The sequence below is a fragment of the Malus domestica genome, chromosome 04, assembly GCF_042453785.1.
Source record: "Malus domestica chromosome 04, GDT2T_hap1".
In the NCBI taxonomy this organism is placed as follows: Eukaryota; Viridiplantae; Streptophyta; class Magnoliopsida; order Rosales; family Rosaceae; genus Malus; species Malus domestica.
The window spans coordinates 6,870,308-6,889,617 of record NC_091664.1 but is presented as its reverse complement, the minus strand read 5'-3'; the positions used below and the strand labels follow the sequence as shown (position 1 = coordinate 6,889,617).

The following is a 19,310-nucleotide window of genomic DNA, read 5'->3' as shown; positions in this document are numbered from 1 at the left end:
AAGGGAGCGGATATGTAAAACGGTCAAGGTAATCAACCTGTAAACCCCTTAGTTTCTCTTCCTTGCCTGCTTGGTTGTACACAGCTACTAAAGCAATGCTATTTCACTATTCTACAGCTTGAAAATGGCTCCTAAAGCTAACTACTAGCACTAGCAAGGCTAATAGAAAAAGTAAAGCTAGTAGCCAGCCACTGCTATCTCTTCCTATATAGAGTTCTCAATAAAGTAATACTGTTTTATTTAAAAAAAATTTGGTGATGTTAATACACAGGGAATAATCAACTGTGGACATGGTTAAACTGTTGATTTTTTCATAATTCATAATAGTAACTGTAGGATATATTAAATTTGCAGACTGGAACTTAATAGGACCGTATTGGATGTCATCATAGTACAATGTGTGTGTAACCACGGTGGATATCCCCATTTTAAGAAAAGAATAGATGTTATATGTACATATATATCTTCTCGGTTTTATAATGCCATCACTTCCTTTCCTCGTACAGATCAGTGGTGCATGGTTACTGTACAAATCAAATACACTAGGAGAAGGCTTCCTATCAGCAACACTAAAGGGGTTTGCTGTGCTTGATGATCGTGAGGGTACTGAACCAGAGTTTAGGTTGGCAGTAGGAAAACCCGAATGCGTTGGTTCAAGTCCCCTAGATTTTGTGACTCATGATGGTGCTCAACAAATCTCCAGTGCACATGATACGGAACTGAATGATTTGACATTAGTACCTACGATGCTCATTCTTGATGCAAAATTTTCTCAGCTGTCAACAGTTGTTTCTTTATGCATCCAAAGGCCACAACTGCTTGTTGCACTTGACTTTCTGTTGGGTGTTGTTGAGTTTTTTGTTCCTACAATCAGCAATACTCTGTCAAGTGAAGAAGTAAAGAACTCCGTCCATGGAATGGATGCAGTGATTTTGGATCAGTCAACTTACAAGCAACCCTCTTCTGAATTCTCTCTTTCTTCTTTAAGACCTTTAATAGCTGATGATGGAAGGCATGATCATTTTGTTTATGATGGCAACGGTGGTACACTATATTTGAAAGATAGGCAGGGATTTAATCTCTCCGGGCCTAGTACAGAGCCAATAATATATATAGGAGACGGGAAGAGGTTGCAATTCAGAAATGTTGTCATCAAGGTTCTCCCATTACGATATCATCTTTTCTTGTTTATCCACATGCTAGTACCTAAAAAACTTCTATGATATTTGAATTACTAATGTGACTTCTGTGGGTGTAGAATGGGCTATACCTAGATTCATGCGTTTCTATGGGATCCAACAGTAGCTATTCAGCTTTGAAGGAAGATCAGGTCTCCTTAGTGGGAGGGAACGAAGATTCTAATATGAATTCCTCAACAGAAGGTGTCAATAATGTGCCACCTCAAAGTATTGTGGCCGACAGGTCGACAGAGATTGTTATTGAGTTGCAGGTGTTTGCTTCGTTTTATTTCTTTTTGGCTTATATTTTGCTATGCTCTGTGGAACTTAATGTTAGTCTCACTTCCCCCCTCCCCCCTGAAATGCGAAATGCGTCACCCTGAAACTAGATTTTCAACAAGCCTGCAGTCTGTCATTTCTGGCAAAAAATCTGTTAAAAATCTCGTACGTGGCATTAATGGGACCCATTTGGTTGCTGATGTGGTAACCCATTAGTACCACGTATACAAAATTGATTAAAGAAACAAACAACCCGGCAACTACCCCAACACAGATCCCGACTCCACCCAACCTGACTTCTCTCTCCCTCTCTATCCATTTCAATATCCTTACATAACCAAACACAGCAAAGTGATCTAAATTCCCAGTTCAATACCAGAAATAAAACGAGAATGAAATGAAAAGAATTGATGAGTGATTCACAAAATAAATATTAAATTGAAATTTATATATTATATTGGCACCTGATTAGATCTACTCCCAAGCGCCCCTCCCACACCCCACCCCTTCAATCTAAGCTTCTCTTTGTCCTTCGCAATCAAACCCTAATAAACGAAACGATGGCATCTATTGATCCACATATGACCACCTCTTACTAAAACCGTCTTCCATGAATGAAGACGACTTGACTGATCCACATATGACCACCTCTTACTAAAACCGTCTTCCATGGATGAAGGTGACGGCTTGGCAGTCGTCTATCTTCATCAAGTTTGCCAACTGTCATTCTCAAATTTTGGCATTTGAGAGTGGGAGAGCGGCCTGGTAGTGCAGACACGAAGAAGGGAGGTTTTCTTCACCTTCATATGTGCTTAGGAAATATGTTTGAAATACTAGGCCAACTGGGAAAAGGAGGAATAGAGAGAGAGACATGCACTTCAGTTCTAGGAATTCAGTGAAGGAGAGGGGAGGAAGGGAGAGGGCTAGAGCGATTAGTTTCGCAGGGAATGCAAGATATAGACATTTAGCGAGATATTTCAAAATTGGACAGAAGGTTATCATTCTGGACTATGGAGATAGGAGTCATTCGTAGAAAGCGTGCGAATTACTGAGAGAAACATGTTTAGAAGCTACCAATTGTGGAGATTCCTATAGGTTTCAAATTCTCTGTAGCACAAGGTGATAAGGAGCAAGTACAGGGTCGGAGGTGTTGAGAATGAATCTCACATTGATGGAAGGAGGGGCCTTGCATGGGCTTATAAGTAAGTTGGGCTACACCCTATATTGCCAATTGGTTTTATGGTAGAACCTCAACTTCTTGATGGGATCAGAGCAGATTGTCCCACGTGTGGAGCCAAACGCCCACACGCGCTCCACGTCTCCCTGTTGTGTTGTCCACTTGTTAGGCTTGAAAATTCACCACATGTGAGGAGCCGTGTTGGGAATGAATCTCACATTGATGGAATGAGGGACCTTGCATGGGCTTATGAGTAAGTTGGGCTACTCTCCATATTGCCAATTGGTTTTATGATCGAACCTCAACTTCTTCATGAGGCTAATGGGTCAGACGCAAACCCTTCTTGCGTGGTTCAAGTCGTAGTCCATGGATAGATATTTCATTGGGTCCTTCTTTCCCAGAGTGTTGCAAGTTTGAGGTGGGCAATGGGGAGAGGGTGAGGTTTTTATAGGATGGACCGTTGAAAGAGCGATATCCTAGATTATTCTTGTTATCGAGAAAGAACGACCAAAGAATTTCAAGTTTTGTGGATTTGTTCTGTTCAATCATTGAGTTGGAATTTTGATTTCAGAAAAAAATTGAATCAGCTGGAGAAAGCAGAGGCAGCTGGGTTATTAGAGAAGGTGGAAGATGTTCGTTTTTTTTTCAATCAAGAGTGGATAATAGGTGGTGGAAACTAGACAGATCAGGATTGTTCACTTGCAGATCGTGTAGCTCTTTCTTTCTTGTGCAATAATGAAACTGTGCAACATTTTGCATCCTATTCTCAAATTTGGAAATCAAAAGCTCCTCCAAAATTCAAAGTTCTTGTATGGTTAGTGGCTATTGGAAAGGTCAACACCTGTGATCAAGTTCAAAAGCGAGGCCTTTTATTTGCATTTCTCCCCAGTGGTGCAGTTTGTGTAAATTTGAGGAGAGTGTTAATCATGTTTTACTCCATTGTTCTTACTCGGTACAGCTGTGGCGGAAATTGTTCAAGGAAGTTAGAGCTAGTTGGGTTATTCCAAAGGGTTGTTACGAGCTTCCAAGTTACCAGTTCGAGTCTTTAGGAAAGGAGAAGAAAGCTAAACCTTTGTGGGGCTGTTTGGTGTTGGCAGTTTTTTGGAACATTTGGTTGGAGCGTAAGAGAAGATTTTTTTTATGATTAAAGTAGGAGTAGCCGAAATTGAAGGAAAGATGAGAGAAAATCGGTTACGGTGGTTTGGACATGTGCAAAGAAGGCCTACTGACGCTCCGATTAGAAGATGCGACTATGGGACAGAGGTTCAGGGCCGAAGGGGTAGAGGAAGACCCAGGAAAACTTTGAGAGAGACCCTAAGAAAAGACTTAAGAGTACTTGGATCTAACGGAGGACATGACACAGGACAGAACACAATGGCGTTCTAAGATTCATATAGCCGATCCCACTCAGTGACTTGGATTTTCCAAGTCTCCAACCGAGAAGTTGTCCTCGCTCGGGAAATTAAGGGAACACTACCTCAACCTACATGCTCCACTCACAAAGCTCCAACATACAAGCTTCAACAAAAGAAAATTCAAAGAACTTAGCGAAAAAGGCTTTGGTGATTTAACACAATACGTTGAAATGAAGGAAAGCTTATTTATTGATATCCCCGATAAATTACAAATATGTACATATACTTGAGTCAAAATAAACAAACAAGAGGGAGCCTTCACAAAGGTTGCTTAGGAGAAGTCTCGGCAGTCGGTAGAGCCCCAGAAAGAGAAGGCACCGGAGGGGGATCATTCGGAGCCTCAGTACTGGACAGAACCCTAGAAGGAGGAGGCATCAGAGGTTGATCATTTGGAGCTTCATTACGCGGTACAGCCCCAGAAGACGAAGGCAATAAATGCCTTTGGAACAAACCCACAAATCTCTGATGGTCAGGTAAAACCTGACCATCAGATTCCTTCATCTGGTCAAGCTTCCTCTTCATGTTTGTAGCATAGTCATGTGCGAGCCGGTGCAACTGTTTATTCTCATGCTTGAGCCCTCTAATCTCCTGTTTGAGACTCATCACTTCAGCCGCCAATGATTCAACTTGGCGGGTTCGAGCAAATAGGCGTTGGGCCATATTAGACACAGAACCTGCACACTGAACACTAAGAGCCAGAGAATCCTTAACAGCCAACTCATCAGACCGTTTGGAAAGTAGTCTGTTATCTTTGGGAGTGAGAAGGTTCCTGGCCACTACCGCAGCGGTCATATCATTCTTCATCACGGAATCCCCAACGGTAAGAGGACCAGTAGGGGAGACGAAGGATGGGCGCCATATGTTGTCTGGAGAAGGCGGGGCTGCCTCTTCAACAAGGTTCAAGTCAAAACGACGGTTGGAGGGGCCAGACATTTTCAAAGGTGTAGAAAAGAGAAGAGGTCGGACAAATCAAGATCTTAGAAGTGCAAGAATGGAGCTTCTACTGGTGGATATTCAAGTGTGCTTTGGAACTTAATGTCAGCCTCTATAAAAATCTGCACTCGACGAAGCTTCAGAAATCGAAGAGGCGTTTGCTTTCTCAAAAGCTGGGCTGCTCAGAGACCACGAGGGTCGATCTCAGAAATCGAAGAGGCGTTTGCTTTCTCAAAAGCTGGGCTGCTCAAAGACCACGAAGGCCGATCTCAGAAATCGAAGAGGTTTGCTTTCTCAAAAGCTGGGCTGCTCAGAGACCACGAGGGCCGATCTCAGAAATCGAAGAGGTTTGCTTTCTCAAAAGCTGGGCTGCTCAGAGACCACGAGGGTCAATCTCAGAAATCGAAGAGGCACCTACTTTTCCAGCCTTGTCAGCACCTGTCACACGCACACTCAGCTTTGCGGAAATTATGGGCATTCTGTCGAAGATTTCTGGCGAAGTAGAAAGCACATGAATCGTACTGTTCAATCACCCACTTCCCACACGCAATAGTAGCTCATGGGTACCACATATAACTTTGCCAAAGTTCTCTGACAAAGTTGAGACTACTTTTCCAGCCTTGTCAGCACCTGTCACACGCACACTCAACTTTGCGGAAATTATGGGCATTCTGTCGAAGATTTCTGGCGAAGTAGAAAGCACATGAATCGTACTGTTCAATCACCCACTTCCCACACTCAACAGTAGCTCATGGGTACCACATATAACTTTGCCAAAGTTCTCTGACAAAGTCGAGACACGTGAAGCTTGCAACTCTCACTACATCGCTCTAACCAAGAAGGGTAAAAGAATAGCAAAGAAACAACACTAACAAAGTTTAGACACATAAATTTTGACGGCCTAGCTACCATATTATTACCCACAAGGGTAAAGGAACAGTACCACTGTTGGATAATTGGAAAGTCCCGGTGTGTCAACCTCTGTGCTTCATGGCAAGGTAGACTAGCAAACATGCCCAACCTTTACTCACATTCGAGAAAACACTCCCAACAAGATTGCTTGCCCCAAAATCGAAGAGGCATCGCCCTCCGAATCTCGAGAGCCAGACTCCCAACATGATTACTTTCTCAAAAATCGAAGAGAGGGTAAAGGAACAGTACCACTGCTGGATAATTTGAAAGTCCCTGTGTGTCATCCTCTGTGCTTCGTGGCAAGGTAGACTAGCAAACATGCCCAACCTTTACTCACATTCGAGAAAACACCCCCAACAAGATTGCTTGCTCCAAAATCGAAGAGGCATCGCCCTCCGAATCTCGAGAGCCAGACTCCTAACATGATTACTTTCTCAAAAATCGAAGAGAGGGTAAAGGAACAGTACCACTGCTGGATAATTGGAAAGTCCCTGTGTGTCAACCTCTGTGCTTCGTGGCAAGGTAGACTAGCAAACATGCCCAACCTTTACTCATATTCGAGAAAACACTCCCAACTCCCAACATGATTACTTTCTCAAAAATCGAAGACACCGTTCTCCGAATCTCGAGAGCCAGACCCCCAGCATGATTGCTTTCTCAAAAATCGAAGAGGCATCGTTCTCCGAATCTCGAGAGCCAGATCCCCGACAGGATTGCTTGTTCGAAAACCAAAGAGGCACCACTTTCCCAACTTCAAGAGCCGGATCTCCTTGGATAAAGCTTGTCTGTAATCTTCACACGCAACATCAGCTTTCCAGATACCACAGACCACTTTTTCAAAGTGCTCTGACAGAGTTAAAACTTGTGAAGCTGGCAGCTCCCACTACCGTGCTATGACCAAGCAGGGTAAAGGAATAACATTATTACTTGATGTTAGGGAGACTTCTATATATGTCGACCTCCATCCCCAACGGACAGGCAGACCTGCAAAAATGCTCAACCCTTCCTCTTATCTGAGAGGGCACTCCCAACGAAGCCTTTCGAAATATTCAGCTTTCTTTCCCCCCGATAATACCTCTGTAAACAAGCTATACTAGAGCAAGAATATCTCATATCATCAGGGTTAAAAGCAAGAGTATCCCATATCATGCTTTTTCCCTGTCTTTTCCTTTGGCCTTGTTCTTACCTGCAAGACAAGGAGAAAGAGAGCAATCAGTCAGCACTTGGAATCAAGCTTCCAGCCAGGAACTGACTGCCTGGAAGCCCTTACCCTGGCATTGCTCTCGAGTACTCATCTTCAACATCTTATGCTTCCAAGGAAGATACCGCATCTGCCTGAGGAACAGATAGGGCAAGTGAGAAGGATACAAGGAAGCATGTGGAGACAAGCGTAACAGCACACGTGCCGATACATCCACTACTCTGTCAAAAGCAAAAGTATCCCATATCAGCAGGGTCGAACGTACTCTAGATTTGATGGACTTGTTTTGACCCTCAAATTCTTCAGTCGGCCTTATACTTTGGAGGAAACCAGAAAACCCTCCAGCCCAGTTCAAGAATAAGCCTGTGGAAAGTTACTTCTTCAAAAGCAAAAGTATCCCATATCATCTCTTCTCATTTTTCTTCTCTTTATCCTTCATGCTGCCTGCAAGATAGGGAGAATGTGAACAATCAGCCGGAGCTCTGATTGCTTACCTTGTCTGTTACCTCTTTCAGCAGATCCCCTAGCTCGGCGACTTGGGGGACTCCTACTACATGGTTTGTATCGCGCTTGACCAAGCCTGAAACTACAAGTAAGCTTCAAGTGACATTGATACATTACCTTGTGCATCTCCACCAGTTACAGATACCACCCCTGGATGGAAGAAGAGTACTTCCAGAGAAGATTCCACATCTACCTATGAGACAGATAAGGAAAGTCAAGCCGATACCACACTCCGGGACTTAGAAGTTTCGTGGTTACGAGATCATTCTCCCACAATATTTCCTAATGTCATTTGTACTAAATCATTCACTTGTACTCCCTAAAGGAGAGCTTGAACCTATGTACTTGTGTAAACCCTTCACAATTAATGAGAACTCCTCTATTCCGTGGACGTAGCCAATCTGGGTGAATCACGTACATCTTGTGTTTGCTTTCCTATCTCTATCCATTTATATACTTATCCACACTAATGACCGGAGCAATCTAGCGAAGATCACAAAAAGTGACCGTTTTCGCTACCTAGGATCTATCTTGCAAGAGAACGGAGAATTAGCTGGAGATCTCAACCATAGAATACAAGTTGGATGGATGAAGTGTAAGAGTGTATCCGGCGTGTTGTGTGATCGTCGTAGGCCACTGAAGCTCAAGGGAAAATTTTATAGGACGGCAATAAGGCCAACGATGTTGTATGGCACAGAATGTTGGGCGGTGAAGCATCAACACGTACACAAAATGGGTGTAGCGAAGATGAGGATGCTTCGTGGGATGTATGGGCACACGAGAAAGGATAAGATTGGGAATGAGGATATCCAAGGTAAAGTAGGAGTAGCCAAAATTGAAGGAAATATGAGAGAAAATCGGTTCTGGTGGTTTGGACATGTGCAAAGAAGGCCTACTGACGCTCCGGTTCGAAAATGTGACTACGGGACAGAAGTTTAGGGCCGAAGGGGTAGAGGAAGACCTAGGAAAACTTTGGAAGAGACCCTAAGAAAAGACTTGATTACTTGGATCTAACGGAGGACATGACACAAAACCGAGCGCAATGGCGTTCTAGGATTCATATAGCCGACCCCACTTAGTGGGAAAAGGCTTTGTTGTTGTTGTTGTTGTAAAAGGGAGTGGGAGTAGAGGAACTATGGTGTAGAGTAAGGTACTGGGCAGCCCTCTGGGCATCGAGGGATTGTTCTCTTTCTTATATAGTGATGGATGTGTTAGCAGCCGTAAAATGAATTTGGTTCAGCTTTAGTTGTAAAGTAGTCCTACTTGAGAGGACTTAGCTAGTTTTGCTAGGTGGTGGATTTCTTATCCACTTCTTGTAATTCCTTGTATTGTTTTAATAAAAATCTATCGTTTCTTCCAAAAAAATTTGGGTGGATTGGTACAGTGCTGGAATTGCACTGATGGGCAGAGATGGTGGGTGGGGTTTTAGTCACAGAAGAAGAGAAAGGGTGGGACCATGGGAGGAAAAGAATTTTTTAGATATTTTCTAATTTTTTCATTATAATTTTTTTGTTATTGTTTTCACACATGGTAAACACATCATCAAATAATTGGAGCCCACTAAGCCACGGAAGAGGATTTAACAGATTTTATGACATAAATGACAGAAACAAGCAACATGGACGAAAATCAGGTTCCAGGGGGTTTAGTGACGCATTTTGCGTTTCAGAGGAGAAAATGAGATTATCATCGAGTTCCAGGGGGCATAGCAAAAAATAAGCCTTTGTTTTTTCCCAATTTCAGGCCATACTCATTTTCTGGAACAGCTAAATTTATTTTGTAACTAAAATATTTCGCTGCAGTTGGTTGGCCCAGAGCTGACATTCTATAATACTTCTGAAGATGTTGGGGAATCACTTGTGCTCTCTAACCAACTTTTGCATGCACAGTTGGATGGATTCTGCAGGTCAATTTTTTTTATTACTATCATGTTTAGATGTACTAGTATAAATTGTGTGCAGAGTTTATGAATGTTTGATGTTATTTATGTGTTTTGCCATTTTTCCTGTAGCTAGAAATATTATTAGAAATAACTATGGATACTTGTGCTCTCTAACCAACTTTTGCATGCACAGTTGGATGGATTCTGCAGTTCAATTTATTTATTTTTATTATCATTGTTTAGACGTACTAGTATAATTCGTTTGCAGATTTTATGAATGTTTGATGTTATTTATGTGTTTTGCCATTTTTTCTGTAGCTAGAAATATTATTAGGAATAACTATGGATAGTTTCTCAAATGGGTCCCAAGTATTTCCTTTTCCTTTTATCTTCTGTCTTTTCTTTTCGTTTTCTTCTTTTTCGTTTCCTTTTACCTTCTAGCTAGAAATTTTCATGTTTAATTGATGCATTATAAACTCTGTTTTATTGCTTGAACTTCAGACAAATATTTTAATGTTCTGAAATATACATACATACATACATACATACATACATATATATATATATAGTCAGTAAAATCTCTATGCATTTATTTTGAGATTCACTTAATAGCCTATATCACTTTTGCATCGGTTTCCATGCTCTGAATGCTTAAAATATTACAGAAATGTAATGGAAAAGTGACGTTATACATGCTCTTTCTGCTTCCAGGCTTGTTATGAAGGGTGATACCATGGAGATGAATGCAAATGTGCTTGGTTTAACTATGGAGAGTAATGGAATCACAATTCTGGAGCCTTTCGACACCTCTGTAAAATATTCAAATGCTTCTGGAAAGACCAATATACATCTAAGTGTTTCAGATGTATTTATGAATTTTTCATTTAGCATCCTCAGACTTTTTTTAGCAGTTGAAGAGGATATCTTGGCATTTTTAAGGACAACATCAAAGAAAATGACAGTGGTTTGCTCGCAGTTTGACAAAATTGGAACGATACAAAGTAGGCCAGAGTGTTTTATTTTGTTTATTTTTCTATATTGTAAGAAGGATTTGACTTGCTAAAGTTACATGCTGATGATGTATTTCCTGCTTCTTCACATTTTCAGATCCCTACAGTGATCAAATATATGCTTTTTGGAGGCCTCGTGCACCTCCTGGTTTTGCAGTTCTTGGCGATTATCTGACACCATTGTTAGTGGATGCTGTTTTAAAACGGCTTCTTTTGATATTAATGGTTTTAGTGTCATATCTTAGTTGTACCTCATGGTGCTCTTTAAATATCAGTATTACTAAAATTGAAACTGTTTTCATTTTTTATAGTTTTGGATGTTGATAATACCATTTTCTTATGACAGGGACAAGCCGCCTACAAAAGCAGTTCTTGCTGTAAATACCAATTTTGCTAGAGTCAAGAAGCCCCTGTCTTTTAAGCTGATTTGGCCACCTTTACCTTCTGAGGGCTTGTCTGTTGATAGCGTAAATGATTCTGATTCAATACCAAATGATGTCCTTTCTGACGGAGCTAATTGTTCCATTTGGTTTCCTGAAGCACCTAATGGATATGTTGCATTGGGTTGTGTCGTTTCCCCTGGAAGAACACAGCCACCACTGTCTTCTGCTTTTTGTATCTTGGCTTCATTAGTTTCTTCTTCTTCCTTAAGGGATTGCATTGCAATCAGTACCAACAATCCGTATGTCGTGCTTTCAAACTCTCTCACTTCTAATAATTTCGGATTACACTAAAGTTGCCAATAGTTTACACTGAGGTTCAAAAGTACCAAATTTGGCAATACTTGAACATATTTGATGGTTTATGTCTATTCCATACGAAGAGGTAGTGGAATACATTTTTTATTGGCTTCAAACATTTAACGCATTGTCATGACTCTGTTATTAGATTTTGGGTCCAAATTCACTTTCTGTTAGATCTCCAACTAAATTGGCCTGTTTACATTGGTAAAAATGATTGAAACGTGATTTTTTGTTCCATTTTAAAATGCAGTTATCAGTCAAATTTAGCATTCTGGCGTGTGGATAATTCTGTTGGCACCTTTTTGCCAGCAGCTCCAAATACATCTAGTGTAATGGGTACAGCCTATGATTTGCGTCACATGATATTTGGATTTTCAGAAGCACCTGAGAAATCATCTAAACCTTTCGATGTCCAAGATACTTCTGCACAAAGTCATGACGTCCAACCAGAAAGGTTGGCAACCGTAAACTCTAGGCGGCATTACGAAGCTGTTGCTAGTTTCCAATTGATATGGTGGAATCAGGGATCAAACTCAAGGAAGAAACTGTCTATATGGCGTCCAGTTGTCCCTCAGGGGATGGTATATTTTGGTGATATTGCAATCAACGGGTATATGATAATGGTGTTGAGGGATATCTTATCTTTATAACATTATGATTTTGTGTATGTCTTTTTCTGTTGTATCTTAAGTAACATAAGTTTGATGGTTACTAAACTTAGGTACGAGCCCCCAAATACCTGCATTGTTCTTCGTGAAACAGGAGGTGACGAGATCTTCAAAGCCCCTCTTGATTTCCAGCTTGTTGGGCAAGTTAAGAAACAAAGGGGAACGGAGAGTATATCTTTCTGGCTTCCTCAGGCTCCTCCAGGGTTTGTTTCCCTTGGTTGTATTGCATGCAAGGGAACACCAAAGCAATCCGATTTCAGCTCATTAAGATGCATACGCAGTGATATGGTCACTGGAGATCAATTTTCGGACGAAAGTGTATGGGATACATCTGATGCCAAGCTTACAAGAGATTCTTTTAGTATCTGGTCAGCTGGAAATGAGTTGGGGACCTTTATAGTTCGCGGTGGGTTCAAAAAACCTCCAAGAAGGTTTGCTTTAAAGCTGGCCGAGTCAAGTGTACCAAGTGGTTCGGATGATACTGTAATTGATGCAGAATTGAGAACTTTTTCTGCTGCACTGTTTGATGACTATAGTGGCTTGGTAAGAATTCATACTAAAATAGCACATAAGGAGTATGAAACGTAGTGATTTGTAAATGAATAATGAAAGGTAGGATTAGGGAACCTTCTTCCAAATTTTAATAATTACTTTTTCTCTATACGTATCAATTATCCATCCGTAATAAGTGATAACTGGACGCCATATTTCTAAATAAAGAAAATGTGAAGCAAGCTCAAGGAATGAATGGGCCCCTAATCTTATCTAGCAATATTGTGTCAAGAAATTGAGAAAACCTACTCTTATGTACAATTCTGTTATGTTCATGAAGATTAACCTTATGGACAATTCTGGTATTTTCTCGGCTGAGTCGTCTCTTCTTATAATAACTTGTTACTGTGTATTTAATTATTGAACATGGAACACAAGTACATAATATTAAGCTTTCCATCTTTTTCTTTGAAGAAAAGAAAAATATATGCTGTCTTTGGTGGTTGTTATGTTGAAAGCTCAAGTCCTACTGTTACTTTAATTTTCTGTTAGTTACGGCAATTTCTCTAATGATTTTGTCTCATGGAATATGACAGATGGTTCCATTGTTTAATGTCTCTTTAAGTGGAATTGCGTTCAGTTTGCATGGAAGAACCGACTACTTGAATTCTACTGTGAGCTTCTCTTTGGCTGCTAGATCATATAATGATAAGTATGAAGTTTGGGAGCCTCTCATTGAGCCAGTAGATGGTTTCTTACGGTAATTTTCTATTCTACCTCAGTATTAAAAAATTCTATGAAAACATATAGGATGCATTAGGTAGCTTATCAGTTCTGAATTCAATGTTTAAAAGGAATCCATGTGGAACCTAGGAAGCTAGAAAAGTCGAGCATACATAATGGATGGTGTGGAAAAGAAGTTGGAAATTTTGAAAGGATCAAGTAAAGGGCCGTGGATTCTCAGGGTTATGGATCTTTTTGTGGGTGCTGTCAATGGTTGTGGCATGAGGGATAATTCATTAAGACTTTGTATCCCGCCCTAATTATACCAGATATCACAATATGGCGATTGATATATGTTTTAGTTATTGTTGACCATGCTCGGATTAAATGAGGTCGCGGTGGGTGAATTATCATTTCAATGGTAATTTTCATGGAAACTGCTCATTTAAAATGCTCCAAAAGCTTAAGTTGTTGAGGAACTGTCCAACTGTATATGTCAGGCTTCTACCCTCACCCACGAGGAGCCCCTACTGCACCTGGAGAGCTAGACATATGGACATAGAGAGAAATATATAGGTGCAGGAGCTCACCCACCACGCAGCCCGAAAACAAACAAAGAAATTGGGAACGACGATCAAACATAGAACCTCTTGAAAACATGGGTTTGCTACCCAAATGTCTGACCTTGATACGCAAAATGTCAGGCATCTTCTAGGCCAATATCTAATCGATAATGTAGAGTGGAGAAGAAATAAGAAAAGTTAAAAATGTTTTTAGCTTTGGTGCTTAGGAAGTTTCCACTAGTTGAAAGGTTAGAGAAAAGATTTTATATCTCATCTAGTGTAAACTTTGTGTTCCTTTTTCCACATCACTTTTGATGCAGTTATGCTCATATTTGGTTAAAATTTCACTTCGGAAACATCAGTAGTTATTTACTTATATCGGCCCACATACAGGTACCAATATGATCCGAGTGCTACAACTACAGCGTCCCAGTTACGCCTTACCTCTACAAGGGATCTGAACTTGAATGTTTCTGTCTCTAATGCTAATATGATTATTCAAGCTTATGCAAGCTGGAACAGTCTTATTCATGTGCATGAATATGATAGAAAAAGAGTAAATTTCTTCTGCCTCCATCACTAAATGAAGTTTTCCTTGTACACCCTTTCTCCTGTCTGCATTTAACAGTTATTGCTTACAGTTTCACCTTTTCTTTTTCTTTTAACATGATATCGAATAGGAAGCATCCTCGCCAACAGATGATGGAAGATCTGCTATTGACGTTCATCACAAGAGAAACTTCTATATAATTCCACAAAACAAACTTGGTCAGGATATCTTTATTCGAGCTACAGAATTAAGGGGACTCGCAAACATAATTAAGATGACTCCTGGGGATATGAGGCCCGTGAAAGTTCCTGTTTCCAAGAATATGCTGGACTCTCACTTGCAAGGAAAACATTTCCGTAAAGTTAGAACATTGGTTACTCTTATCATAGTGGACGGGCAGGTATACTCTCATTCCTCATGGATTCAATTTCTTTTGATTCCTTCCATTTGTTCTCTGTTCCAGTGGTTATCATGTCCACTTTTTTTGGCTTATTGTTTTATTGTCTTTTCATAATAAAAGGGTCTTTCTCACAAAATAAATAAATAAATAAAGTTGCTTACAATTTTTTCAATTTATTTTATAACAAAAATATATGAATTTTAATTCTACCTGCAAATGCAGTTCCCACAGGTTGGAGGGTTAGCATCCCCCCAGTATACCATAGCAATTCGCCTTAGTCCTGATGCGAACCTCCCTAGTGGATCACTGAGCCATCAGCAAAGTGCACGTACTTGCGGAAGCAGTTCAGATCACTTGTCTTCAGAGCTTGAGTTGGTCAAGTGGAATGAAATTTTTTTCTTTAAAGTCGACGATCCAGTATGTAGAATATTTTTCTTTTTAGCACGTTTTCCCAATTACAACTGCTCTGCTTTTGCATGTATTCTTTGCACATTGGATTTCACATCTGTTAATACCCGAACTTTAATTTTACAATTTTGACCAAAAGGATGATTACTGGATTTCAATTCTTGTGCTATGAAATTTGTGTAACATCTTGTAATTAAAATGTATTTTTAGGACATGCTAAGTGGATTTTCTAATCTTCACTTACTGAATTTTGGCTTCATAAATTTCAAATGATAGACAGTAATGCTACCTGTAGATGTATATGATTCATTAAACAGTATTAACCCATTTGGTTTATTTTTATATATCATTGTTTGGAGGTTGTATGAACATATAAGTAATCTTCTTGGTTATCCCATTTCATCTTCATTGTCTCTGTTCCCACTCAAGCTATTCTATCCAAATTTGTGCAGGACTACTACTCGGTGGAATTAATTGTGACGGAGCTGGGGAAAGGTAGTTCATTTATTATTTATTTGATCTGTGGTCTTTCTAGTTAATACCCAATGGGGATCACCTTCTGCATTTGTTATTTATCTGCATGCCATATCTGTATAATATTGAAATTCTCATTGTGAATCCTATTCTCTTATTTATTACCTGTGTCTACTATTGAGGCAGAATACCCTCACCCATTGTTACTAAGAAACTGAAAGAAACCTCGGAAACGGAAGATGTAGAAATGCCAACTAAGCATAGTATTTCAGATTTCATTACACCACGTTGATCCTACCCACTGTCCTCGTGTAAAAAATTGTGAATCCTGTTGTATACTATAGTTTGTTTTTGTTTAGTTCCTATCTGTTATGCATCCTTTTTTTTCAACTTTGACCTAAATATACATGTATTTTCTGTAAGGTAAATGAATTTTCCGCACTCCTTAAATTTTTTTTTAATTTTGTTTTTTAAGTACTTAAGAAATACGCATTTTGTCTATCCTATCAATTTTGGGCAAGATGGGTTTAACTTTTCATTTTTGATTTTAGGGGTCCCTCTTGGATTATTTTCAGCCCCTTTAAAGCAGATTGCATGGATCATCCATGATAATTCATACCCATATGATAGCGTGAACAAATGGACCTGGGTTGAATTGTCCTCAACAGATTCTGCGGTAGAGTTCACGTTCATGTTTTAGAAATATCATTTTTCCTATTGTATCTGTTTTGTGTCAGAACATGTACCTCGTTCTAGGGGTAGAAATTTATCAAGAATGTACTAACAAGTAGATCAACCTTGTAATACTTATGTGAATTGTGATTCAGGGATATAATGGTGAAAAGTCCTGTGGAAAAATCAGATGTGCGGTGCTTTTGTCACCGATATCTGAAGCTGAGATAAGTGATCATCAAACTGATAACAGTGGCAGAAAATCTGGTTTTATTCAGATCAGTCCAAGCAGGGAAGGGCCTTGGACTACAGTGAGGCTTAATTATGCTGCACCAGCTGCTTGTTGGCGGTTAGGGAATGACGTTGTTGCTAGTGAAGTACATGTGAACGATGGCAATCGATATGTGAATATTAGGTCTCTTGTTTCCGTATGTAACAGTACGGATTTTGTACTTGATTTGTGCCTTGTATCAAAAGTTTCCATGGAAGACGCAACGTTAAAAAACAACGCCAGTACCCCTGAAGGTCCAGTACATCTTAAGAAACTTCAAACCGATGAGTTCTTTGAAACTGAAAAATACAGCCCTGGTACTGGTTGGATTTGCACCACGGTTCAACCAAGTCAAGAAATCGTTGAAAGTGCAGGATCTCATCAGGTAAAGAAATTAGTTGATGTCCTTGGCATGTGTTCTTGTGTTGATAACTCGTGTAGGTTGAACCTTGAATTTAAATCTCTCCGACTGAAGTTTTCCATGCTTAGCATATGTTTCATGTTGATTTTCATAGTTTTGTTGTATATTACTTTTGTTACATATTCTCATCCAAAATTGGTAGCTACGATGTCCCTAAATTAGTGATACTATATGGATTGAAGAAACATTTGTGATTCTTTTGTTAGGATATAAGAACATTTATAAAAAGAGAAATTAATGCGATGAAAACATTTATAAATCTTGTAAAACCTCCTTCCCCATCTTCTGTCACACCCCAATGTTGATATTCGCCCAAAATCGGAATGCTGACGTCTGAACATCAGAGCCTGACGGAAAAGTAAATTAAACAAGGTTCAACTTTTAACTGAATCACATTATAAACATGGTCAAGTGGAATGTCGCCTGTAGGCCCAAAATAAATATCAAAATAGAAGAAATACACCCTAACGCTCTAACACTCAGCCCAGTACCATTACACTCATAGATCTTAAACTTAAGGATACCTGATCACCTGGAAAACAAACCCCCTATACCGTGGAATGGTATACCGGGTTGGAGATTGTTTAATACATTTACTCAAAACAGTCCAAGCAGTAGCCAAAACTACAGATCTACAAAGTCTAACCCCCTACAAAAAAAATCTTTGGTGAACTACACTTTCTTGGTCGAAGCCACTCCAATCTAAACTCTAGAAGAAACCCACTCACAGCTTTGTACGAAAATGAAGGAGCAGAGTTTTTGAGGCACTCCTTTCTTTTGTTGCTCTTTTTGGATGAGAAGTAACAAATGTTTGTGACCATTAGCTATATTTTAATTTGGGTGATGACTAAACCTTTTTTTTGTGGTCTGTCTCATTACTAGACAGGTTTAGTAATTCTGGAGCAATTAGATTGTTTCTGATTATTGTCGGTAATGCAGGGAGTTCCTGCAGTTGAGTTACCACTTGGCTGGGAATGGTTTGATGATTGGCATTTGGATATGGAATCTGTTAACACTGCTGATGGTTGGGTTTATGCTCCAGATGTTGAGAGTTTAAAATGGCCCGAGTCATTTGATCCATTAAGATCTGGAAACTATGCAAGGCAAAGGAGATGGATCAGGAATAGAAAACAAAATGATACACATCAGGAAATATATATTGGACTTTTGAAACCTGGAGATACGGTATCTCTTCCTCTATCTGGGTTAGCACAACCTGGAATGTATGTATTGCGTTTAAGGCCCTCTCTCCACAATAGTAGTGAATATTCTTGGAGTTCAGTGGTGGATGGGTCTGAACAAACAGAGGACTCTGGTAAGTCAAAAGTATGCTCTGGGATAAGTGTGTCTTCTCTCACTGAGTCAGAGGAACTGTTGTATTGCACTCAGATAAGTGGTAGTTCTTCAAGCGGTTCTCATAAGTTGTGGTTTTGTATGAGTGTACAAGCAACAGAAATTGCCAAAGATATTCGTTCTGATCCGATCCAGGATTGGACTCTTGTAATCAAGTCCCCGCTATCTATCTCCAATTTTCTTCCGCTTGCAGCTGAATTTTCTGTTTTTGAGATGCAAGATAGTGGTAACTTTTTTGCCTGCTCTAGAGGGGTATTCTTTCCAGGCAAAAGTGTCAATGTTTATAGTGCTGACATAAGAAACCCTTTGTTCTTTTCACTGCTTCCACAAAGAGGGTGGCTGCCTATAAATGTGAGCCTTTAAGACCAAACTAATCCCTTTTTTTTTTTTTTTGTTCTTTTGTATGATTCTATTTTTCTTTGACATAAATTTTATTATATATCCCACCCTTTCATTTATTTCTTTTGCAGGAAGCTGTTCTTTTTTCCCATCCTCATGAAGTTCCGCCAAAAACTATAAGTTTGAGAAGTTCGATATCTGGAAGGTTTCAAATAATCTGCATCATAAATTATATTGTGTATCTTAGTCTCTACATTTCTTGAAGTGCATTTCTTTTATAGTCTGATAGTTCCGTGGTAATTGTTTCTGCAGGATTGTTCAAATTGTTCTTGAACAGAATTCTGACAAAGAACGGCCACTGCAAGCTAAGATCATTAGGCTCTATGCTCCTTATTGGTATTCAATTTCTAGGTGTCCCCCTCTCAAACTTAGGCTTTTAGATATCAAAGGAAAGAAACATACACGAAAGGTTGGTAATCCATTTCACTCTAAAAAGGACAATGAAACTGTCCTGGAGGAAATAACTGAAGAGGAAATATATGAAGGTCATACAATTGCTTCACCTTTGAAATTTAAATTGTTGGGCCTTGCGTTGTCCATTGATCAATCTGGCAAGGAGCAGTTTGGACCTGCCAAAGATCTTTCTCCCCTTGGTGACATGGTAGATGTCTATGTCTTTTTTATATGGATCCATTATTGGTAAACAAGTCTCGTTAAGATTTTCTCTTTCCTTGTTTGTTAG

The 19,310-nt window shown here is 39.7% G+C and overlaps 1 protein-coding gene across 1 annotated transcript in view; it reads left to right on the top strand.

Annotated features, from left to right (window-relative positions):
- LOC103424911 (uncharacterized) overlaps positions 1 to 19,310 on the top strand; it is a 54,051-nt gene that overhangs the window by 25,614 nt on the left and 9,127 nt on the right. Inside the window, exons 32-49 of the mRNA XM_029100981.2 lie at positions 507 to 1,157; positions 1,259 to 1,450; positions 9,402 to 9,505; positions 10,193 to 10,482; positions 10,589 to 10,673; positions 10,838 to 11,173; positions 11,485 to 11,844; positions 11,956 to 12,445; positions 12,991 to 13,154; positions 14,074 to 14,236; positions 14,361 to 14,630; positions 14,853 to 15,047; positions 15,491 to 15,533; positions 16,064 to 16,188; positions 16,340 to 16,840; positions 17,816 to 18,580; positions 18,700 to 18,773; positions 18,881 to 19,229. Coding sequence (XP_028956814.1) covers positions 507 to 1,157; positions 1,259 to 1,450; positions 9,402 to 9,505; positions 10,193 to 10,482; positions 10,589 to 10,673; positions 10,838 to 11,173; positions 11,485 to 11,844; positions 11,956 to 12,445; positions 12,991 to 13,154; positions 14,074 to 14,236; positions 14,361 to 14,630; positions 14,853 to 15,047; positions 15,491 to 15,533; positions 16,064 to 16,188; positions 16,340 to 16,840; positions 17,816 to 18,580; positions 18,700 to 18,773; positions 18,881 to 19,229 — 5,157 coding nt within the window. The remainder of the gene's footprint in view (positions 1 to 506; positions 1,158 to 1,258; positions 1,451 to 9,401; positions 9,506 to 10,192; positions 10,483 to 10,588; positions 10,674 to 10,837; positions 11,174 to 11,484; positions 11,845 to 11,955; positions 12,446 to 12,990; positions 13,155 to 14,073; positions 14,237 to 14,360; positions 14,631 to 14,852; positions 15,048 to 15,490; positions 15,534 to 16,063; positions 16,189 to 16,339; positions 16,841 to 17,815; positions 18,581 to 18,699; positions 18,774 to 18,880; positions 19,230 to 19,310) is intronic.